The sequence below is a fragment of the Barbatula barbatula genome (assembly GCF_947034865.1).
Source record: "Barbatula barbatula genome assembly, chromosome: 8".
Taxonomy (NCBI): Eukaryota; Metazoa; Chordata; class Actinopteri; order Cypriniformes; family Nemacheilidae; genus Barbatula; species Barbatula barbatula.
Window position 1 is genome coordinate 15991671 of NC_136771.1, and position 26518 is coordinate 16018188.

A 26518-nucleotide genomic window follows, 5' to 3' on the forward strand; every position below is an offset into this window, starting at 1 on the left:
GTGTTCACAATGTGCAATTGACCTACTTACACACCACTTACCTCACCCTTTCGTTGCCGACTCCATTTAACCACGCCCCCCTCCACATACCCCCACCGCCCGACTCAGGCCGGGGAACCATCTGGCCTGCAGCTCCCCTCCCCTCCTGGAGAGGAAGTCGGCCACGACCATCTGCATCCCCGGCCTGTGGACCACCTGGAACTGGAAGGGTTGTAATGCCAAGTACCAACAGGTGATCCGCGCGTTGGTATCTTTCATGTGTTGGAGCCATTGGAGGGGCGCGTGATCTGAACAGAGCGTGAATTAGCATCCCAGGAGATAATACCGGAGGGTGAGAACGGCCTATCTGATGTGCATACATTCCTTCTCTATGGTGCTGTACCTCACCTCCCTTCGGGAGAGCTTGCGGCTGATGTACAGCACCGGCCGCTCTACACCCTCGACCTCCTGGGATACGGCTGCCCCCACGCCCCGGTCCGATACCAAAAGGAAGGGTAACAAATTGTTGTAAACTGAACGGCGTGGTGAAGGCTGTTTTTTCTTTGGACATGGGAGATAAGGGGATCTGCCAATATCCATTCGTCAAATCCAGTGTCGAATAAAAGCGAGCTGAACCTAGCCGATCTAGCAACTCGTGGGATTGGGTATGCATCGAATTTCGACACAGCATTCACCTTGCGATAGTCCACACAGAACCATACCGAGCCGTCTGTTTTAGGGACCAAAACTATCGGGCTCGCCCAGTCATTGTTGGACTCTTCTATTACCCCCATATCTAGCATCGCTTTTAATTCATTCTGAACCACAATTTCTTTGTGGGCTGGGCAGCGCCTGATGGTGTTCCTGATGAAGCGCCGCGAGCGATTGAATTACTTCCGCAAATGGCGAGGTAATACAGTGTAATACAGTTCGTTGTTGTAGGGAAGAAAGGAGACAGGGTCGGCGTAGGCTGGGAAGCACCTCACGACTTTATTTATAGATTTCCTGTTTGGCGCCTCTGGGCTCTTAACAAACAATAACTCAAAACAATCTTGTAGTGACTTGTCGTCTCTCGATACACTGCGGGACGTCGTCTTCGTAGGAGAAGTGCTGTGTGCGCTCTGCACTATAATCGGGCTTCCCAGCTGGTCTCTCTCAACCTCCTTGTCTGCACGGCTTGCTTCTAACCGTCTCCCCACCAATTACTGAAACGAGACACAGGTGTTCACAATGTGCAATTGACATCCTTACACACCGCTTACCTCACCCTTTCGTTGCCGACTCCGCTTAATCACGCCCCATCCACACTTGACAAAGTAATAATCTTACAATTTGGGGGCTCCTGCCGTGAAAGGTGGAAAACCTCTTCGAACCAAGAGACCAAAGCCGGGCTGAGGCAGGCGCACCGACGATCGGGCACAGACCTACAATTAAAAGGGTGAGTGTTTTATAATATTTCTTTGACAAATTTTGATTGGAAGAAATGCTTTGATATTTCTTTGGCAAATGTTGATTGAAGCAAATATAACGCTTACCCTGTAGGATTCTTGTGGTTTATATTTCGTAGTGAGATAAGATAGGTTTAGGCTGTAGGCTGTTGCTGCTCCACCTGGATCTGTAGCTGCTGCATTTGTTGTTTGGGTTTAGAGAGCTCCTGGGCATACTGATCCTTAGTGGTCTGAAATGAGTCCCTTTCTCTCTGAATTGTTTGCAGTGTACCCATCAGGTTGTCCTGGGCATGGCGGAGTTGCCTATTCTCGCGTTTGAGGATATCAGTCTCAGATTCCAAGCATTCAACATCAGACCATTACAGGTAGCTACCAGGTCCTGTGGATTGCAGCGAGGGTTGAGTGATTCCAGTTGCGCCCTCCTCGTAGTCTGCATCAAGAGCTAATATAGAAGGTAACTGAGATTGTGCTGACATGAGTTCTGGGAGAAGCCTTGGAAGAGTAAAACCACTATATGTAACTATACCTACATACCTAACTGAGACGTTTTTGTGAATCACAGCGCCTGCAGCACCCACTAGACAGAACCTCATCAGGCAGCAACCTTCATTGTAGGACTCACTCTGAAACCGTTTTTTTGCTGCTTTTTAGCAAGGTTTAATAAAAGATTCTCTCTTTGTTTAGAATGTTTTTTTTAAAGCGGCAACATTCTCCCAAGAGGCTGGCTTCACGTCACAGACAGCGGCTGTTTGTGGATTGGTTGACTGGTAGTCTAAATGTCAGTAGATATTTATTAATTAATCAATTATGTAATTAAACAACAATAGCCTAAGTTTTGGAAAATATTTTCATTAGGACTATAAAAAATATTTTGCATCTTTTTTTGGTATGTGGGTGGCACTGGAACACCCTTGGCAATGCCACTGCTATTACTACAGATGGTCAACATAATTGTTATCTTTATTGTACGTTTTGTACTTTTAATTAGATTAGCATTTTTTAATACTTTCTTTTCCATTTTATCTTTAATATCTTGTCTTGTTATGTTGGTATCTTACACCAAGGGCCTGAAACAGATTTTCAATCCTCTGTGTGTCCTGTACATATAGCAGAATCGACAATAAAACTTATTTTACTTAATATTCTCTTGTCATGCTTTTTCCCTTCTCATTACCAATACAGGTAGTTTTCCACATTTAAATACATTTTGCAAGTATAATATTTTATTAAAATATAATTCTTTAATGTATTATTATGTACAGTATGATTAATAAAAACTTGCTTAGGCATCATGGCTTCGCTTGTGTTTATCAAAACATGCTATGAGATTGACGGTTGTGAATGGTTACGGTAATGAGAATTATTTCTTTTTGGGGGGAATTATTAAAATGGTGTTAGACTGTCGTAAAAGTTTTGAAAGTTAAACATGTCATATCTTGTTTTAAATGAATATAAAGAAGAAGATTTCATGAGAATCACCGGCCGGCTCTTTGGGCATTACACACTCAAGTTTGGTATCCATGTAAAAATTTGAATATCCGCTTCATGGAATTTGTTTGGCTGACTTTAATAATAAGTCTTCCAGACCAACAGAAATTCATGAACAAAAAACCTACAGAAATACACTTAGGACCTACATACAAAAAAAGTACATTTGAAAATTTCTCATAAACATTGAGCAAGGCTGTAGAGCTCCGGAGACTGTCAGGCAATCTGAACTCGGCCACTTTGGCAGGCAATCAAACATTCCGACATCTGTCTCTACAGTGACACCTAGTGGGTTTTTTCAAGAATGGCTGTGAAACCGGCTTGATTACAACGTTGTGCCAGTCTATCTATAGATGAAGTATGGGAGTGGTTAACGGCTGGCATATAACCCATATAAATAGTGCCATTATAATAAACATTTAAAAGATGTATTAAACATTCTTATGTTCATTTTATTGTTGAATTTAAGTGTGGAATTGCATTGGTGTGTGTGTGCAACTAGAATGGTACAAATACAATGACAATAAAGTATTAAATAAATAATTAAATTCCTTTTAATTTTAGGGTAAATTGTGAATAAATATGTGTTATTTTGGTCATGTAACATGAAAATTAATAAAATAAATAAAGCCACATGTCTCAATTGTTACATATAACATTTTTCATTAAAAAATACTGTTGATGGCAGGGGCGTAGTACAGAATATCAGGCCCTGTAAATTGTTATATTAATTTACAATACAGCCGTGAATCTGAATATGAATAAATCACCTCAGTCTCACATTAAACATGAATTGACAGTTGAATTGTGTCTCATTAATAGGTGACACTGTGCTCTGTAGTCCAAAACATTAAACATTTAACTATTGAACAGTAAAACATGTATTTTATGTTACCCACTGTCATGCTGCTCGTTTTTGTTTTTGGTTGTGAGGTGTTTTTCAGTCTCCTGAGATTTGTAAGAAATTTCCAAAAGCCAAATCTTTTAACTCTGGGCCCAGTGTAGCCCGTGTCAAAGTTCTGAATGACACATACACACCACAGCTGGACTGTATACCTTTTTGCAGGTGTGATCCTGTGGAAAACTGAAGCAAATCATTTTAATTACTGTATATTGACAACATTATGACAGTTATGGCCATTGAAGTTGGCAGCATTGTGGCCTACCTAATTGAACAGTTGATTCCTTCATTCCAAGCCCTTTTTTTGTCGAAGCTTGTGCTGCAACATCCTGTAGAGCGGTATTAGTTTTGAAGCGGACACTCTTTTCTCCTCTGACAACTCTGTTGATGCAAGTTTAAACATATGCAGTAATGACATTTATTCTTGAATGATGTCGAACTCAAAACTAGTCAGCGGAGCAGTGTCACTGCTTACATTGGAAAGCGTAGCAGACACCGGCTCTCGTTGCTCATACAGGCGTTGCAGCATGTCAGTGCTGTTCCATCTTGGATCAACCTCCTGTATCAGTTTAAGGGTTGGTCTCCCCATCATGCCCTGGATCTCCACAAGATTTTGCTTTGCAGCTGCGTCAAAATAACCCTACGATTTTTCTGGCTGTCTGACGTATTTCATTGATGAGTGGGGTTTGATCTAGGGCCTTTTTCTCAATAAAATGTAGATTGTGCTGCACAAAAAATTCTGTCAGGTTTCAACTCCTTGGCCCAAAAGGTTAAAAAAATAATGCATTTAAAAATAAGTGTTTTCATTTATATGAAATCATTACAACAACCTGAGCTCAATTAGTTTTTTTTCGACAGAAATGCTGCACTTTCCAGTGCCTAGTGTAGCCTACTAATATTTATATTTTGGTCGAAGCTAGCCTACTATTGTTACCCTCTCTTATACTGCTCTACCCTTTAAATTGTTATTTTATAGTGATCCCCTCAAGTATTGATGCATGTCCTCTTTTTCCTAAGCTCATTTATCTTTAGCTTTTAAATTACTATGTCACAAAAAGAGGTCGAAATTCTCTAGACACACCCATAGGAAGGTGAGATCATGTCATTGCCTAATTTTTCCTGCTCAGAACAAAAATGGATAAAAAGTGAAGAAGCAGAGCACAGCTCTCTCTCTCTCTCTCCGTTTCAAGAGCTTGAGTAATAAACTGAAGGATTGCACATTAAGACTTATTTTGACTTTATTTATTTTCAACCTAACTGTCCTATAGGATCTCAACTGGATTCATTTCATCAGACTCTTCTTCTCATTTACCTGTTTCATTGCGACAATGATGTCTGTTTGGCTGCTGACTCTTTTCTGCATGGATTTTCTGCCCTTCTCATTTCCAGATGGGCTGAAGTTTCCAAGATTTGATGGAAAGGATAGAGTCATTAATGTAAATGAGAGGAATTATAAGAAGACATTGAAGAATTATGGCATGATGTGTTTGCTCTATCACAAGCCCCTGCGTTCAGATGAGGAGCTCCAGGAGCAGTTTCAGATAAGGGAGATGATACTGGAGGTAATGAGTAAATCAGAAAGACTGTCATGTGACTGTAATTTACATTGTTTTATAAAATAATAATTTGGTTTCAGCTTCTTCATCTAGATAGTCACTTTCAACACATTTTACCAAACAACATTTTAAAGAATAACTAATTGGAAAACAATGAATGTTTTTTATATTTATATGTATGTGTTGTAAGAGTTTGTCAAATGTATTCTGTTTTCTGTCAAACATACTGATGGAATCGATTTATTGTGGTCAAACTGCATTCTTATGTTAAATGTTAAATTTTCATAACATGCACATTAATGGCACATTTACTACCAGTTTTATATTGTATATATAGCCTAAACATTTATATTGTAATTTGTATAAGGTATTTTACATGCAACATGCATGTTTGCAACAGTTATTACAAATAACATAGTGATTTGAAGTAAATACTTAACATTCACAAATAATGTGCTGATTTGTCAACTCTGTGTATCACTAGCTTACTGCTCAAGTTCTTGAAGACAAGGATATTGGTTTTGGAATGGTAGATTCACATAAAGATGCTAAGGTGGCAAAAAAGCTTGGTAAGAACGATTTACCTCCCTCATTGTGATAACTACATTATTTTGTAGACAATCGAATCGTATTATTCTACAGCATGGCCAATGAAACATGTGATCTTTGTCAATTAGGTCTGGAGGAGGAGGGAAGCATCTATGTGTTTAAAAATGAAAGAGTAATTGAGTTTGATGGGGAGCTCTCTGCAGATATACTTGTTGAGTTCCTGTTGGATGTGAGTATATGTAGGACTCATGTGGGAGGTGTGAGATTTAAATTGTAATTATTGTTTTATTTTGTTACAATTTACTTTGATAAGGTAAAATATACAACGATTTCCTTCAATGGTATCTGCATTGAGGCATTTGAAAGATTTTTGTATTTCTCCTTACATCGAATTTCTTTTTTGTATTGTTGAGATCAAACCTTCACTTCTAAACATATGTGGATCTTTTTAATATTGAAAATTTGAGGAATAGCATCTCATTAAGTTGTTTGTGTATGTGAATGAATATAATTTTTAGCTGTTAGAAGACCCAGTTGAGCTGATTAGTAACCCCATGGAGCTTCGTGCCTTTGAGAGAATGGAGGAAGACATACGCCTTATTGGTTACTTCAAGGGTGAAGACTCAGAATGTGAGTGCCCTACTTATGTCCTATAATACATTTTAACCTTGTCTGTTTACTTTGATGAAAATATGGTAAGCTTTCTTAATTAATTTAATGAAATTAGTTATTTAAAACACCGGTTTCAGTCAAGGAATTAGTTTAGCTCAAAGTAAAATACCTTTCTGTCGGTCCCCAACCGACAGATGGGGTTTGACTTGAGAACCTATCATCTTCTGACTAGTTTTGAAAAGGCCAATGAAATTTGCATGCTTGACTCCTCCCACGGATATCCGGGTATAAAGGGGAAACGGCGTGCTGCATCTTTTGTTCTTCGGAGCCTTTGCATCTGATGACAATCTACAAATTGCTGGATTCTACGACGTGGTGCAGCGGAGTGTCCCTAGTCAGTGACTTCCTCTGGGCGTGGCATGGCCCGCTGCTCTCGCGGGTGCAACACACTCATTGAGGAGAGGGACTTACATGATGTCTGCCTCAGGTCTTTGGGAGTCCGACAAACGCTTTCGAGGGATGGGCATATCTGTACAGGGTCCTCCCATTCGGTCTGTCCCTGTCTCCACAGGTCCTCAGGGAGAGAGGTGTGCACGTGATCAACTATCTCGACGACTGGTTTATCTTAGCTCACTCGCGAGATCTGTTGTGTACACACAGGGACCTGGTGCTCTGGCACCTAGACCCTTTGGGATTACAGGTCAACCGAGAAAAGAGCCAGCTCTCCCCTGGGCACCTTTTTTCTTGGTATGGAACTCGACTCGTCTCCATGATGGGGCGGCTCACTTCCGAACGTGCACAGTCAGTGCTGAACTGCTTGAACCTTCTCGGGCAGCAGCCAGCGATCCCCCTGAAACTATTTCAGGGGCTTCTGGGACACTAGGCGTCCACGGGGGGGGGGTGGTCCCCCTTGGGTTCGTAAGTATACGCCGCATCCTAACCCCTTGGTCTTCGATGACCTTTTTGCGGACAGGGGTCCCTCTAGGGCAGGTCTCGAGAAGAGTTGTGGTACGAAAAGACACCTCCCTGCAGGGTTGGTGTGCAACGGGCGCGCGGTGTCAGGTCGGTGGACGGGCCCTCGTCTTCGCTGGCATATCAACTGCCTGGAGTTGATAGCTGTCCTACTTGCACTGAGGATGCTAGGGCCTCTCGTGCAGGAACAGCATGTGCTGATCCGGTTGGACAGCACAACTGTGGTAGCGTATATCAACCGTCAGGGTGGCACTTGCACGACACCTCCTCATGAGGAGTCAACAGGTGACGAAGTCCCTGCATGCCACACACATACCAGGCAACCTGACCAGACAGCCCTGTATGGGGTCAGCTGTGTATGGATTGCGCCCTGCCCACTCCGGTAACCTTGGACTGGATCCTGCCCGCTCTAGTAACCTTGGAACAATGAGACAAGACTGGCTGAGAGTAGAGTACTGTTCTGCACTCTTTGATGCAACACATGCATCAGTTGTTATTGGAAGTTCTCTCAAGAAGTGAGGAGCTAAACCATGCAAGGCTTTATAGGTAATAAGCAAGATTTTAAAGTTTATGCGATGCTTTATAGGTAACCAGTGCAAGGTTGACTGAACCGGGCTAATATGCTCATACTTTTTTGTACGTGTAAGAACTCGAGCTGCCGCATTTTGGACCAGGTGGAGTTTTTGTAATAGGCCTGCAGGGCAACAACCTAATAGTGCATTACAGTAATCTAAAGTAGACCTGTTGGCCTCCCTGGACACCACCTATTGCCCGCTGTGGTACTCCCTGACCGAGGCCCCTGTCGGCACAGATGCCCTAGCGCACAGCTGGCCGTGGGACAAGCGGATGTACGCCTTCCCCCAGTTAGCCTCATTGCACAGGTCCTGTCCAAGGTCAGGGAAGAGGAGCATCAAGTGTTACTAGTTGCTCTTTACTAGCCCAACCGGACTTGGTTCTCAGAGCTAATGCTCCTGACGACGACTCTGCCCAGTCAGCTGATTCATCCACGCATAGCTCTAACCGGACCTAGTGCCCAACAAGTAGTAACCCCCCAACAGGGTGGTTCAGTCTGACGTATCCTCATGAGATGGTTCCCTTCGTTGCAACCCATGGCCTCCTCCAGGTGGACATCCACCTTGCGGCACTTCAGTCCGCACATACCTCCCATGAGTTTTCCCCTGCCGGCGAGACCATGTTGGTGTCTCCACTATACAGGTACTCCTCCCTACGGCGGGAAGTGGTCTCCGTAGCGCACATGCTCATTGAGGGAACAGCACTTCCACAGTGGCCCTACGGTACTGGACTGCTTATCGGCATTAGAGAAACAAGGCATCTGTCTGTGGTGGCCGAGGGCAGGGGCCTCTCATCTTTGCCAAAGCTCTGGGTCCCCCTGCCTGTCCACTGGATGGTTAAAATTTTACGCTTGCACTCACGTCTGAGAGATTGTGGCCAGAGATTGTGACGCAGCAAAGGGATGTGGCTTTTTCAATAGGAACCCCATCTGTCGGTTTGACACAATGTTCTTCATGCCACAACACTTGCCGTCCACTGCAGCAGTCCATCAGAAGAGACGGTTGTCTCTTTTAAGCTGTGAGGATTGAACCAATCAGAAGATGGCACCTTTGGAAGGAATGTAAATTGTCTTTGTCTTCCAGCACTTGTTTTGCATTTGGAAGCTGATTTGATGTTCAGTAAGAAAACTTTTAAGAGTTGAATAAATAAAATATGAAACGTTTTATCAAAACACAACAAGCATTAACATTAAGGAAATCACAAATTCAGCTCATAGACCCCAAACATGATCTACATATCATCTTGGTTAAATGAGTTACTGCAAATTACCTGGTTAAAGTTTTGAGACAGACATATTAACAAGAACATCAATACACGGTAAGGTTATAAATGGATATATGTCAATTTCTATATAAATGTATATAGGACTATGTCTGCCCGCCCCAGTGAATAAAGAGAGCACATCTCCTTACATTTACATTTACATTTACATTTATTCATTTGGCAGACACTTTTATCCAAAGCGACTTACAAGTAGTTTTATACAGTGGCACATTACTGCAGAGCAATCAGGGGTAAGGTGCCTTGCTCAAGGGCCCTTCAGTCATGACCTGCTGGTACTGAGATTAGAACCGGCAACCTTCTGATCACAATCCCAACGCTCCAACCATTAGGCCACAGGTGTGGGTTGATATGTGAACCAGAGAACTGATTCTGAGAGATTGTGGCCAGAGATTGTGACGCAGCAAAGGGATGTGGCTTTTTCAATAGGAACCCCATCTGTCGGTTTGAGTGGGGGTAGATCCCCTGGTCACTAGCTTGATGGCTGGGTGGGGGTGAAGTTGTTATATTTTAGAAATCTAACTAGTTATTGCATGTCTGACCTGTCTCAAGGTTTTATAATGTTTTAGCTCCCTAGAGCAGTTTGTCGATTTAGGAATACTCTAGAAACTGTGAATTCTATGTAAGGGTACCCGGGGTTACGTAGATAGCTCCTTTAAGGTAATTAAAACATAACGCTTCCTTATGTAAGGTCTTTGTACACCATCTGAAGACATAGTTCCCTTTCGAGGGACTCCCGCTGTGTTGCCATGGCTACACTTTGGGGAATGCCTCTGCCTGAGTGAGTCTGAAGTATGCAAGTCAAAAACATCCAATCGAAAAATTATACATCATAGTCAAGTCAAGTCAAGTCAGCTTTATTTAACAATTTTTACTAATTGTTACTAAACAGCTTTACAAGAAAACATTGACTATAAGCAAAACATATAAGGTAATGCAAGTCAAAACACAGGTCAAATATCAGACAGACTATAAATTCCTTTATGCAGTGTTAATTAAATAAAACTATAAGATTCTAGCAGCCCCCCAGGCAAACAGTGCAAAACAGTCTGCAAACGGTGGCGAGGAACCCAAAATTCCAGAAAAAACCTCATAGGGAAACCAGGCCTAACCAGGGCATTCCAGTTCAATATGGTCGGATGACGTATTGGAAGGTGGGATGACGTATTGGTACAGGAAGTGTAAAACAGACAGGGACACACAGAATATGTGTGTGGTGTGTTTGGGAGTGCAGCATGTTATTTGCCGGAGGCTGTAACTAAGGTGGTGGCTCAGATCAAGGTAGACAGATCTGCATGATGAAATAAGAAGGTCATGGAAAAAACATATATATATATATATATATATATGTTATTTCACCCCATTCTAATATGTATTCTAATATCCTGGGGTATAGTGAGCACAGGTATGGAGTGATTCTATGGGTTGAACAGACACTAGCCAGCTATCTATCCCCGTCAATGGCATCATCCCTGAAGGCTCCTATGCTACCAAGCCATGCGGAATTTCATCGAGCTTGGTGGGCAAGGCATATATGGCAACAAGTCAGTCTGGAGCATATCTGCACACGATGGCTCTCATACCAGGCATACCTGGGTGACTTTTTGAAGGACATTAACTCAATACTCAGTTTTGATCAAGTTCAGTAATAAAATGTTGTTACTGTCACCAGTTTTTTATATTGACTATGTATTCTATTATTCGACGGAGTTGCTGTGTTTCATGAGGCTTCGAGGAAATATAAAGTTGAGTATCATCAGCATAACAGTGAAAACTAACTTTGTGTCGCTTTATTATATCTTCTAGAGGTAGCATGTATAATGAGCAGAGGGCCTAAGACTGAGCCCTGTGGTACTCTGTACTGGCAATTTACGTGACACCTCATTGACTATTGCTACAAATTGAAAAAGGGTTGAATAAATACGATTTAAACCATTCTAAAGCTTTTCCCTAAATGCCGACGTAATTTTCGAGTCTATGTAGGAGTGTGCTGTGGTCAATGATGTTGAATGCAGCACTAAGGTCTAGCAGCACCAATAACAAGATACAACGCTGGTAAGACGCCAAAAAGTCATATCACACAAGCAGGATTTTGAGTCGCCAACAGGTGCATAAATTTACCATGCCAAATATTTCACGAGCGTCTGTGATATGTCCCCACTCTCTCAGATTGCATCTTTGATAATTCACAATGCGTGATTGTTACTCGCTTGAACAAGCACCGATTTCCCTCCGATTTCGGAAATTTGTCTGTGATTTCTCAAAACGTGTAGGCGACTGAAAATCGGGGCCAAAATAATGCAGTGTGAACTAGGCATAAGTCTAGGCTTTTGATAAAAGCATTTGCCAAATGCATAAATCTTAATGTAATACATGACTGCAATCCAGCTTTGATTTTTGCTAGGCTTTTGATGTTACCTGTGGATGTGTTGAAAAAATTCGGAATTATTCATATATAAATTATACAATTTAGTTCTCAGTGTTTAATGTAGCTATTTAAGAGGTTTAATCGAAAATTAGGTGTGTATCTTATGTAAAGTATGTTTCTCTTTGTTTCTTAGACTACAAAGCTTTCCAGATGGCTGCAGAAAAGTTTCAACCATATGTGAAATTTTTTGCCACTTTTGACAAAAGGGTGTGTACAGTCCTTTATAATTATAAGGGATTTTTATAATAAGTAATGCAGCCATGGCAGGGCTGTGCATTTAATTGATCGTAATCTTAATTTTTCCTTCTAACAATCACAAAAAGGAAATAATCAAGGTTGAAAGATTTTGCATGGATCCTCTTCACTTATAAATCCACAGCACACCTATTTCCTTAATAGCAGTGCAGCTGTGATATTTTACATTAATTTGTATTTGTTTTCAGTTTAATTTCTAGTTAAAAAGAGAAGTTCCCTATCTCTAGGTCTCTCGACGTTGTGTCAACAGAATGGGGTTTGACATGAGAACCTATCCTCTCTGACTGACTTGAAAAGGCCAATGAAAGGACTCCGCCCTGGATATCTGGATATAAAAGGAATACGGCTCTTGTGTGCAACTCACTCATCGAGGAGGATGACGGACACAACGTCTGCCTCCAGTATCTGGGTCTCCGGTACGCTGAGGCGGAGTTCGAGGATACTTCATGTCTACACCGTGGGCGGATGGCGATCCAGATGTTGCGGTCACGGGTGGCTCTGTCTTTAGTGAATCAGCCACCACCCTACGGCGAGCGGTGGGGTGATATAGGGATTACCGTGAGCCTCAATCCATCAGCCACTGGCTCGCAGACCTTTCACGCCCTGTCTCGCTCGTCTGACAGTTCCTCAAAAGACGGTCCCACCCTGTGTTGCTTCTTAGTCACCTATTCAGAAACGGTCCATGATGATGGTGAGATGCCGCTTGCAGCATCTTGGCATCTGCGATTCCTTGGAGTAGCCTCCCTCGGGAGGTCGAGGCCAGGAGGAACCGGACATGTCAACCATGCTCCCCCTGGCTGCTGCGAGTGCTGCACCACACCTCCCCCTTCCCCAATGCTCGCAGTTAGACACTTGGTTTCTCTGGACCGACCGGGACTCCAGGTCGCGCTCAGCTCCGGTGCCATTTTTTCCCGGAACTGCATGAGGAGCTTAGTAAGACCTGGAACACCCCCTTCTTCCCATCAAACTGGCCCGGTTGCCCTTACTTCCCTCGACGGCGGGGCAGCTAAGGGCTACATTGAAGTGCCCCAAGCATTTTCATAGGAACCCCATTCTGTCGAGACAACGGCACAATTCTCAGGCTCTTCAGCACAGACATTGTGTCGACAGAATGGGGTTTGTCTTGAGGACCTATCATCTCTGACTGACTTGAAAATGCAAATGAAATTGGCGAATGAAATTTGCATGCCAGACTCCGCCCCAGATATCCGGGTATAAAAGGAAGACGGCGTGCTGCATTCATTCACCTATTTCTGCAAATTTCATTCGCCAATTTCATTCGCCTTGTCAAGTTAGTCAGAAATTATAGGTTCTCAAGTCAAACCCCATTCTGTCGACGCAACGTCGTAACCGAGACATTTTTCTTTCTATGCAGTTTCAAAAGTCAGTAAGCAAGGTTATCAAAATCTCATTATTGTGATTATGATTTCTATTATAATCACAATAATTATAACACATGGCATTTGATGTTCTATTATGAAAGGGTATGTTCAGTATATTTATGGCACATAGTGAAACTTGTAATGACTTTAAGGAAACTGGATTGTGTTTAGGCTTTTTATCTAACTATTCTATCCTTCAGGTGGCAAAACCGCTAACTCTAAAAATGAATGAGATTGATTTTTATGAGCCCTTCATGGATGAGCCTGTTATCGTTCCTGGAAAACCCAATTCAGTAGGGGAGATTGTGGACTTTGTTAATCAACACAGAAGGTGATATTAGTGCCATCGTTAGAACCCCATAATTCAAATAAAATATAAAAAAATAATTAAAATGAAATAATTTCAAACATGAATTTGTTTTTCTTCACACAGGCCCACTCTAAGAAAACTTCGAACTGAGGACATGTTTGAAACTTGGGTGAGCAGGATTTTATTGTGTAAATGTAGAGGCCTTAACTGATGAACATTAACTCTCAATTAAATGGTCACTGTTTGGAGTGAAGTATTCCCTCTCAATCAACAGGAGGATGACATGGATGGAATCCACATTGTTGCCTTTGCTGAGGAGGAGGATCCCGGTGATGACTTAAAATACATTATTTTATTACAACATTTGTTTTTCATGTTGAATTATTTCTTTAAATCACGCAAGCGAACACAAATAAAATAAATGTTTAATTTATCATTTTGCAGACATTTTATAAAATTCACAAAAAAGATATAAAAATACTGCAGTCAAAAAGAAAATATTTTTGTAAACATTTAATGTATCTGTTATTATCTTTTTATTTAACAGATGGTTATGAATTCCTGGAGATTTTAAAGGAAGTTGCAAGGGACAATACTAAAAACCCAGATCTCAGCATAATTTGGATTGACCCTGATGATTTTCCTTTGGTGAGATGTTCATCTAACCTATTTTATACATAATGCGGCAGTTTCCCAGGCAGGGTTTACGTTAAATTAGGACTAGGTAAATTAGGACATTTAACTACTTTTTACAAACATTACTGGTGTACATCTTGAGGGAAAAAAATGGCAGCAATGTATTTAAACATTTTGAAAGCTCATTTATTTTAGTCTGGGACAAGGCTTGTACGTGAAACTACCCCAACATCTGTCACGTGATACTATTATCCAAAAGGTATTTTAATAATATATTCACAAGGACAGCACAGGAAACCAGGAACAAAACACACGTTGACATAAAACAATAACTGACAATGAACTAAAAGAAAAGACAGGCTTAAATACACATGGGAAACAGAATCAGGTTAAACAGAATCAGGTGAGGGACTAATTAACCTATAATGAACACATGTAATGGAAATCAGAATACAAAACCCAACAGACTAAAGAGACGAGTGGCCGTTTCAGAAAGGATGGTTTAGTGAGAACTTGGAGCATATTAACCCTGAAACGTTGTGTCGAGACAATAGGGACATAATAGGGTTGACTTGAGAACCTATCATCTCCGATTATACTTTGAAAAGGCCAATGAACTTGGCGAATGTGACGGCCCCTTTGTTGACATTTTTGTGCTTCAGAACCTGTGAGGCTTATGCTGAGCGATCTTTGATTCTTCCTACTGGAGCTACGACGCAGAGCAGCGGAACTCCTCTTGCCGTTTTGCGACTTCCCCTGGGCGTTTCAGTAGCTGGTCAGAGGTTTCTTCAAAGAGCATATTTCTAAAAGAGCAAATTCTCCTACAAATTCTGGCAAATGTCTCCAGGCATGTCTCACCGCTGTTGTCTTGGGTGTGACAGCCCCATCCTCGAGTCAGACAGGCACATGCCTGGTTCTCCAGCATGCAGGGCCGCTGCTAGCCATTTTGGTGCCCTAAGCATAATTCCATTATGATGCCCCCCCCCCCCTTAAAGGTCAAAACTTTTCTTCAGTAAACAGAATAGCAAAACAAAAAACTATCAATGTTTAACAGTAAAATCTCAATTCACAGAAATAAAGTTACTCGCCCCGCTCGACACGGGCTTTGAATTGACGTCGGTCCGAATGGGAGACGAGCGCTCTAACGAGGAGGCTAAAGCGTCTCTGTTGATTGGTACACAAGTTCGACGCACATTACGATCAGTAGCAGCACATCATGCACATTTCCCGAATTTAATTTGATTAAAGATGGACTTACCTGCAAGTGATGCACGGGCATCATCTCGCAGTTTCTTCTTCTTTCTTTTCTCTGATCCTGACTCCTGCTGTCTTTTCGGGGCCATTTCCAAATAAGTTGCCTAGGCTACTGTCTGTCAAACTGCGTCAGGCGCACGCGCGATCAACAGGCACTGCCGCGCGGACCGCACATGGGCGAGTGGTGGTGTGGACGGGGTGATATGGGATTGTTCGGCCGTTTTTTTTTTACATATAAATGGCTAAAATATGCCTGCCTAATTATTTTTCTATAGCCTAATGAAATAATATTAGATTAAAATTCATCAGGCTATTTTTGGTGCCCCCTCAGCACTTGGTGCCCTACGCACAGTGCGTGATGCGCGTGGTGGGAGCGGCGGCGCTGCCAGCATGCTGAAGTAGCGTTCGTGGTAACGGTATTGCGGTCACGGCCACAGCACCGTTTACTTCCTGCTCAAAAGCGGCTAACAAGCTGTATGTGACAGCAAGCGGCAGTGGTGATATTGGAGTGGACGTAAATCCGCCGCAGCATTGCCACGGACAGAACGGGGCCCATCACACTCACCAAACCTGTCTCCTTTGGGCGTCACCTGACTGTCCCATAGCGGAACCATGCCACAGCGTGCAAAGGATGAGATTTCGGAAAATCGCGTGCCGACTTTCTGACATCTGTCTACATCCCAGCAACACCCCCCCTCCATACCTCCGCCCCTCCTCAGGTGGCCCCCCGCGGATGGAGATTTCAACGGAGGGCATCAACTCTCTGCAGCAGCCCTCCAAGAAGCGGCCACCAGGGGAGACCCAGAACATCGGGCGCTGCTCCAGTCCCCCCTCAAGCCGGGCCCTTCTAAGGTTCTCAATAGGAACCTCTCGTCATGGTCACACAAATTGATGCCTTACTACACCACTTGTTGTTTACGATTCACAAGGACGCTTACACGTGACTCACCCAGGCCGGTCAGTGTTGTTCTGCTAGAAATCGTGACGCAGCACAGCACCGTGGCGTTTTCACCAGAAACCCGCTGTCAGTCTCGACTCAACATCAAGAGCGCGACAGAGGGAGAACGTCTTTGTTGCGGATGTAACCACAGTTCCCTGATGGAGGGAACGAGACGCTGTTCCATCTTTCCACGGGCGCTGCGCTGGCCCGCTAAAGAGAACGAGAGTGAATGTAGGAATAAATATTCCCTTTTATACCCGTATGTACTGGGCAGAGTCTGGCGTGCCGTCCGATTCGCCAACTTCATTGGCCTTATCAGAGTAAAATCAGAGATGATAGGTTCTCAAGTCAAACCCCATTCTGTTGGTCTCTACACAACCCGTTTCAGAATGGGGATTTGTCAAACCCGAGAAAGCAGGGTAACTCAAGCACATTTTTAAAAGAGAGGTAACTTATGACGTAACTTAATTACGTCATATGCTGTCATCATCAGATGCGGAGAAGCTTATACATGCCTTTATGACATCAAGACTAGATTACTGTAATGCACTATTAGGTGGTTGCCCTGCAGGCCTATTACAAAAACTCCAACTGGTCCAAAATGCGGCAGCTCGAGTTCTTACACGTACAAAAAAGTATGAGCATATTAGCCCGGTTCTGTCAACCTTGCACTGGTTACCTATAAAGCATCGCATAAATTTTAAAATCTTGCTTATTACCTATAAAGCCTTGCATGGTTTAGCTCCTCACTACTTGAGAGAACTTCTTACGTATTATAGTCCATCACGTGCACTACGCTCTCAGGCGTCAGGTCAGTTGGTAATACCTAGAATTTCAAAATCAAGTGCAGGCGGCAGATCCTTTTCCTATCTAGCGCCTAAACTTTGGAACAGTCTTCCCTGCAATGTCCGGGAGGCGGACACACTCTGTCAGTTTAAATCTAGACTAAAGACGCATCTTTTTAATCTTGCATACACTAGATTATCATAATATATGTATTTCAAAGATCTAGGCTGCACTAGTTAGATCAACCGGAACCAGGGACACTTCCAATAACAACTGATGCATTTGTTGCATCAAAGAGTGCAGAACAGTACTCTACTCTCAGCCAGTCTTGTCTCATTGTTCCAAGGTTACAAGAGCGGAGCGGGCAGGGCGCAATCCATTCCTAGACCTGACAAATGCTGGACGAAGGAAGTGACGTCCCTACAAAACTTCAGCCACTATTAGATTATTAATGATAATTTTAAATCTAATTTTTTTTTATTTTCGCCTTGTTGTGCAAGCACTGTTGAGCTTGTGCAGAGGCTGCAGTTTTTGCCAGAGGGGAACTGGAATCCCCTGGTTAGGCCTGGTTTCCCTCCGAGGTTTTTTTTCTCCTCCAATGGAGTTTTGGGTTCCTCGCCACCGTTTGCATACTGTTTTGCACTGTTTTGCCTGGCCGGGGGGGCTGCTAGAATTTGATAGTCTTATTTAATTAACTCTGCATATAGTAATTTATTGTGTGTCTGATATTTGACCTGTGTTTTGAATTCCATAACCTTTTATGTTTTACTTATAGTCATTTTTTCTTGTACAGCTGCTTTGTAACAATGAAAATTGTAAAAAGCGCTATATAAATAAAGCTGACTTGACTTGACTTGACTTGACTTATTCTCAGAGTAAGTAGCCATAGCAACTTTGGTCGGGAGCAGGTTTTCTTTGGTAAACCTAGAGTTTATTTTGATCTCCTCCCCCCCTTTAAATGCACAAGTGGTGTACCTCATTCATTCATTAATTCATTAACACAGTCATTGATAGCAAACATTTTGATCATACATAGACCATCTCAGTGACTAATATGTCATATTTGCTTTTACAGAGGAATCAGTACATGAAGAGGCTGCATTAATTCATAGGGACGTACTTTGATTTCAGTAGAGCAATTTAGGACCCAACTGGAATTTAGTCATTTCCCTGTGCATTTTTATTAAATCTGTACTGTTTTTCTTTACAGTGAATTAGATATATCAAAATATATCTCATCCATCCTTACATCAATAACATTAGCCGCCGTCCGTGTATTACATCAGAGCATAATTTTCTATGGATGATAAGAAATTACTTAAAGTGTGTACTGTAAATAAAGTGCATGAATAAAGAAATTAATAAATACAGACATATATGTAGAAATAAAGCGATAATGGCAATAAACAATTGATTTTGACGTGCAGCAATTCCTACTCTAATCTGCTCAGAGCAGGTTCGAATCGACGATCAGTCTGACTTTGTACACCATGACGTCTCTCTCACTCATGCCAAGTGAGAACATAATATATATTTTTTATTATTTCTGTCTTATTTCTGTTGTTTCATTCATTTAATGATTATTTTATTTGTTTATCGGTACATTTCTTTATTTATTAATTTAAACTTAGGTCATTTTCAGCATATCAGTAAATCCACTGTATACAGAGCGGAAAGCCTCGCTCTCACGTGCTTTCTGCCGCCATGTTGCTTTTTTGGTGCTGTTGCCATGGTGAATCGTAATATCAGAGCTCCATTGATGATGGTGCATGAACACAGGTATTTTCAAAAGCAGTTCGTCCAGACGCAAATGCAGTATTCAGTCAATTAAACAGAACTTTTTTGAAAACTCATCCAGGCCCAGGGACCAAAAATGACACAGACACAGAAGTGCAGTTCACTCAAAGTCAAAGGTTTATTAGGGATACGTCCAATATATATATGGATAAATGAGGAAGTGAGGTAATGCTCAGTTCCAGACACTTTGGTACATGGAAAATTACAAGACCCAATGTAAGTAATTCTGCTGAGGTAAGCGATACGTTAATTCCTTTTTCTTGACATGCTGATAGCAGGTACAGACACCTCAAGCAATACTAAACAGGAAATAATGCATAAAACAATGTGGGGTAATAAAATGTGGGACACAGAAAAACCCCAAATTCTCACAGGGTTATATCAGCAACTGAATGGAATCAACAATTTTGTCACTAATTCATCTGCAGTTAACCACCTACTGGGAGAAGACCTTTAAAGTGGACCTTTTCAGACCACAGATTGGCATAGTCAACGTCACTGATGTGAGTTATCTGTGCTTTTTATTTTTATAATATTAAATGTTACCTCATTTCAATTTTAATACTTCATCTAAAAGTAAGGGGGACTTTATGTTTTCTACTTCTCTTATTCTAAAAAGTATATTTCTTATTTTTTCATGTCACCAGGCCTGCTTTTGAAAATGTATTAACAAATATAAGTTAAAAATATTTAATGTAACATATTAACAATAATCTGAAACAAGAAAATACATTTATTAATCAGTTTAATCTTTTAGAAATCCAGAAAATAATTCTGTATTTTTTATATTTTAATTAATTTATCCCTGGATGCATATTGTGCTTTTTAAAGGCTGACAGTGTATGGTTAAACATGCCAAATGATGAAGATCTACCATCAGCTGAGGAGCTGGAGGACTGGATAGATGATGTTCTCTCAGGAAAGGTCAACACCGAGGATGATGATGATGACAGTAATGGCGGCAGTAGCAACGAGGATGACCATTACGGTGATTCATCTCTGTAAAACTACAACTATAGAAATTTTGAAGTGCTGTTACTGATTACAGATTGTTAAACTAGCCATTTATTGGAAAAAGCTAATAGTGTTTTACGAGTAAAATTAAAAAAAGGTCTTAATTGTATAAAAAACGCAAAGCATGCTATAACTGATATTTGGTGCTGTTTGTTCATCAAATGACTGGAAACTGTTATAAGGCTAATAAAAAATTGTGAATTGCTTGGAGTGTGTGTTCTGTAGAAATGTGTGAACTTGTTATTGTTCTGAACCTAGATAATACTGGAAAGGTTCTAGGATGTGTCAAAATTTTCAATAGATTTTTCAGAAGAAATGTCTTAGCTACAACTGTAACCTCTATTCTCCGGTGAATAGAACAAGACGTTGTGTTAAGAGAACACTAGGGTTTTGAAATTTGTATCATAATTTCCTATCAACAGTGTGGAAGTCAAAACACAGTTCAAATATCAGACACACAATAAATTACTATATGCAGAGTTAATTAAATAAGACTATCAAATTCTAGCAGTAACACATTACTATATTTGTGTTACAGTAATATTATTAATTTGCGCAGTAAAAAGTGATGTAATAAATTACTCCAATACTTTTACAGTTTTTTGAAATAGCTTGTTTTATATGTTACTTTTGTTGTGGCAGTTCCGTCACCAACAGTTTCATCTTTGTAACAGCTGCACACATATGTAATTTCTGCTTGCGCATTTTCAGTCATAACTACTATTGTTTGCCGCTATGAATACGCTACCTGCTCTGATGTTCCAGGACCTTTCAGCTAAGCTTATGTGAAGACGTGATAGACCTGTACCACGGAGCCGGTTTAGGTGGCTAACTAGGTAAGTTTAGGATTAGTTTGCGTCATGGTTTTAGGTACCATGACAGTAGCTCGGCTTTAATCTGTGTTTATCGCCATGATAATTTACACCGCACGGCTAACCTGCTCCGGAGGAGGTTATGATCTAGATTAGAGATCTCACACCGAAACTGAACCAATCAGCTTATAGACAATTTACATATAAATGACGTAACGAATCAAACACAGTGCGTGTTACAATTACTAGTTATTTTAGATTATGTGTAATAAAATAAAAACACTTATATATAAATATATACTGCAAATATAAAAACAAATAATGGTTAACACAAAGATACGTTTAGATTTTAGAAATAACATTTGCTGGTTTTCCCTTATGCTCACATGGAATGTATTTATTTTTCATTATTTTAGTGTACTACACACAATATGTATTTTTTACATTCTTGTCTGTGATGCAGAACATCTAGGATCACTTTTAGTTTCAATGAATTCCACTTTGTCCACTAAAGAAACCTTTTATTAAACAGATACAGTGAGATACAGACAAAACCATAACTTGACAGCTGACATCATATACACTCACCTAAAGGATTATTATGAACACCATACTAATACTGTGTTTGACCCCCTTTCACCTTCAGAACTGCCTTTATTCTACGTGGCATTGATTCAACAAGGTGCTGAAAGCATTCTTTAGAAATGTTGGCCCATATTGATAGGAAAGCATCTTGCAGTTGATGGAGATTTGTGGGATGCACATCCAGGGCACAAAGCTCCCATTCCACCACATCCCAAAGATGCTCTATTGGGTTGAGATCTGGTGACTGTGGGGGCCATTTTAGTACAGTGAACTAATTTTCATGTTCAAGAAACCAATTTGAAATGATTCGAGCTTTGTGACATGGTGCATTATCCTGCTGGAAGTAGCCATCAGAGGATTGGAACATGGTGGTCATAAAGGGATGGACATGGTCAGAAAAGATCCTCAGATAGGCTGTGGCATTTAAACGGTGCCCAATTGGCACTAAGGAGCCTAAAGTGTGCCAAGAAAACATCCCCCACACCATTACACCACCACCAGCCTGCACAGTTGTAACAAGGCATGATGGATCCATGTTCTCATTCTGTTTACATCAAATTCTGACTCTACCATCTGAATGTCTCAACAGAAATCGCGACTCATCAGACCAGGCAACATTTTTCCAGTCTTCAACTGTCCAATTTTGGTGAGCTCATGCAAATTGTAGCCTCTTTTTCCTATTTGTAGTGGAGATGAGTGGTACCCGATGGGGTCTTCTGCTGTTGTAGCCCATCCGCCTCAAGGTTGTGCGTGTTGGGGCTTCACAAATGTTTTGCTTCATACCTCGGTTGTAACGAGTGGATATTTCAGTCAAAGTTGCTCTTCTAACATGTTGAATCAGTCGACCCATTCTACTCTGACCTCTAGCATCAACAAGGCATTTTCGCCCAGAGGACTGCCGCATACTGGATGTTTTTCCCTTTTCACATCATTCTTTGTAAAACCTAGAAATGGTTGTGCGTGAAAATCCCAGTAACTGAGCAGATTGTGAAAAACTCAGACTGGCCCGTCTGGCACCAACAACCATGCCACGCTCAAAATTGCTTAAATCACCTTTCTTTCCCATTCTGACATTCATTTTGGAGTTCAGGAGATTGTCTTGACCAGGACCACACCCCTAAATGAATTGAAGCAATAGCCATGTGATTGGTTGATTCGATAATTGCATTAATGAGAAATTGAACAGGTGTTCCTAATAATACTTTAGGTGAATGTATATTTTAAAAGTTCTATTTTAATTTTTTTTTCCAAAACCAGGTTACACTTATAATTCACCTAATATTGTATCATATAGTAGGCCTACATGTTTAATGCTGTAATGCTTGTATCAATCCCTAATGCATCTGTGTTGTGTCAGTGCTGTGAGGGAGGTAAAATAAAATGGGGAACAGTACAAAATACTTTAAAAGAATTAATTATGTGACCAAAAATCTATTTCAAACTTCAATATAAGCTTCTCGTCTTTGTTCTATGACAGGACTGTTTGATAGCCTGTTGGTGGGAGACAGGGGTTATGTATGAACACAGAACCACTTCAACATGGCCCTCAATCAAACCGGAGTCAGGATTGAGATAACCCTCAGATTTTTAAATGTACACTTCAACTGACTACTAACTTCACAAACTGTTATTTTGTATCCGTTGGTTTGCTCCAGTGCAACTCAGTCATTTCCCACCGGCCAAGTGGATCAAACTGGCCACCTTTTGATCACGAGTCCAACTCTCGAACCATTAGGCCACGACTGCCCCTGTAAGTTGCTTTGGTTAAAAGGGGTTCGTGTTAACTTGGGACGATTGGTATTTTCCAAGGAGCGCTGATTAAAAATGATCAAATTATTTATAAATGTTGGTATCAATAGCGGTGTCATGATCGCGATGGGTGAGACACGGACAGAGGACCCAGGTGCAGACAGCGGTTAAGGGGTTAACACATTTAATAAATAAATACAAAACTAAAAAACCCACGAGGGGTAAAATGACAAAACAAGGGTATAAGATAACATAGAACCAGGAACATGGACTCATTATACAAGACTAAAGATAACTAGACTACACTAAAAAAACGTGAACTCACCACACAACTCACAAGACACAAGGGCATTAAATAAGGGTAAAAATCAGGAGGGGAGCAGGTGAAGGGCATGAATCAATAAAGAGGAGACGAGAGGGCGGGAACAGAGACGAGACCGGAGATAATGTATGGAAGGCCATAAGGGCTCTCCACACAAAACATGAGACTCTGTCATGATCCTGCCACTAAACCAAGAGAAACATGACATGATGCGGCATAATCATGACAAACGGACTGTGTCGTTTACTCTGTGTTGTACTCATGTAATTGCGTCCATTTATGAGGTTTTAATTAGTTTTCAGCCTCGCCCATATTATTATGATACTATTCAACACATGCAAACTTCATATATTTACGAAGTACTATATATTTGTGGCAGTAACAATTGAAAGGCCACACTGTTGGCAATAATAATAACTAATACATTATAATACAATTTTCTCTTTGTCTCTTCGTGTTTGAGAGAAAAGCACTGCATACAAGGTTTTTGTGATGTGATGGAAGGCATATTTGCAGTTATGGTTGAATTTGATCAGGACCCAGAAAAAACACTTGCCTAACATTTACGCTTCTCCAAACCAACTTACAAAGCATCTAGACAAGGGGTATTCAATTAAAGTTTAAAGAGGTCCGGTCTTTATATTTTCTTCCAAACGGAGGTCGGAACAATATTTTTTTTGAAAATAAATAAATATTTTTTCAATTTAGCCCAGTTGGATATACTGTATGAAATATTTTATATTTTATAGGCACTGTGGCTTTAGGGGAATGCCCTCTTAATAGAAATCAGAAAATTCATATTTGTAAATAAAAAAACTACTGACAACAAGCAAACAGCAAATGTAATGTAACAATTAAATTCATAAAAACTAAATGAGATTTTCCATGCCATTGTCACCTTTTCACTCACATACCAGAACTTCTTCCATCTGTAAATAATTTCCTAATTAAAATATTGTTCACAAAATGTGAAACTGCTTGTGAAAACCCAGCAAAAGTCCTTCATAAACTCATCCTACAGAATAATATGTGAAAATATAACAATATCTTCAGTATTGACTGAATAATACCAAAATCTTTGTGAAATCACTGCTTGAAATGAATCTTTGATGCTTGTTGTTATAATAACCTATTCGATTATGAGATGTTAGTCCGGATTTTCACAGGGTCACAAATGTTTACATGCTAATGCTAGATGTAGATAAAACCGCTATGGTTAGTAATATATCAAAAATCTGGTTGAAATGTTGGAGACATATAGCAAACAGTAAACAGACTGACGGATACAAATGCTTTAAAATTCGCTGCAATTTGTTTACTGTTATTTACCGGCTCTGTGTGTTTGCAAAAGTGTTGTTAAAATAAGCACGTGTTTGCTGCTCTTTCATGTCTTTGGCGGAAGAGAGGCAGCGCGTATGGAGCGGAAAAGGGTTCAAATTAAGTGCGTTTGGCGCTAAATAAAGATATTCGAGGATTTAAACTATTCATGTATTTTTCAGTACTAGTGTTTCCTCGGATCGAACTCACAACATTTGCGTGGCTAGCACAATGTTCTAACAATTTAGCTACAGGAGCAACATCATACAGCTAGTAGATTTAAAACAAATACATATTACCCTTTTTTAGATGTAAGAAAGGAAAGAATAGAGAAAATAAAAGTAAAAACAACTTTTAAGAAAATAATGTTACTGCATATTACAGTAGATATAATGAATAATTTAACTTTATTACAAACAATAACACACTGCAAATCATGCAACATTACATTTATTTTATCAATCAATAATAAAAAGAAGCAGAACAGCTCTGTTTCATAGCGGTAAATGCCATTTTTAATCCTTATTTGCTTTGTATATCTGAAACTACATTCGATCAAAAAACATTGCATGACACGTAAACTACTGCTGTAAAGATTTATTTTCTTAAATGCACTTACAAGTTTAATAAACACTGAAACTACTATCCAGTTTTAAAGTGGCTGTAGTTTGTGCAGTCTGAAATGGCATAGTAACCTTGCTGTAAAGGGGTGGTTCAATAGTGTTTCATGCATTCTGACTTCTGACTTCTTTATAATGTTAAACGTGCTGGCTTCTCCTGCTTAACATGGTCAGCTTGTCAAAAAACATGTTGGACGTATGATGTAGTGTTTCTGATACACTCCCCAGGGTTTATTTCGAACATAAAGTTCCATTACCTAAAATCTTAACTATAGTCTCTTATTGGGAAATTCTCCCGGAAAAGCATGGCCACACATCAAAAAGCGAAAGCAAGAGATCAATGTGCGTTTGGGAAGTTCAGCTGTGTTTGTATGTTCATAGAATTTCGGTGAGGAATGTTATATAAACGGTGGATATTTTGCTGGATTTGCAGATTGTTTGAAACTTGTAGATGGAGTGAGTCAAATGTCTCTGTTTTGTTGGCAATCGGCACGTACGTGCATTATGTAAACAACACAAACTTATAGTGAATCAACAGTTCCCTTTCACCCTCAACGTAGGGGTGGACGATATGGTAAAAATATCATATCACGATTTTATCACGATTCATTTTTTCATTTTCACTATTTTGCAAACTGAGCCGCAATACAAGCAACTTATATCTCCATTTTTAAAATTTTGCCATACAAGGTAACAAAACATAAAAGGGAAAACATTTTAAAGTAGCATATTTGAATCAAGTGTAAATTTAAGGGAAGTGCAATTGTGCAAAGTAAGAACACTCAACAGGACTTGCATTACAATCAGACTTCTCATCACAAAATGAACATTATTTGAAAAAAACAATCTAACATTGGCAACAGCTGTAGCAGTCAGTAGACAGACCCTGAGCAAAACCCATGTCAGCATGTTTTTCTCTTTCAATTTTTTTGAGGTAGCATCTAGCAGGAAA

General features: G+C 40.5%; 1 protein-coding gene across 1 annotated transcript; it reads left to right on the forward strand.

Moving 5' to 3' along the window:
• Positions 1-5144: 5144 nt before the first annotated feature.
• Positions 5145-20152, forward strand: LOC306897726 (calsequestrin-2-like; the record flags this gene model as incomplete). The annotated part of the gene is made up of 11 exons (XM_079462718.1): positions 5145-5378; positions 5857-5941; positions 6050-6150; positions 6440-6551; positions 11921-11994; positions 13625-13755; positions 13858-13903; positions 14009-14063; positions 14282-14382; positions 19576-19650; positions 19979-20152. 11 exons carry the CDS (start codon positions 5145-5147, stop codon positions 20150-20152), a joined length of 1188 nt encoding a protein of 395 aa, XP_079318844.1.
• Positions 20153-26518: the final 6366 nt, after the last annotated feature.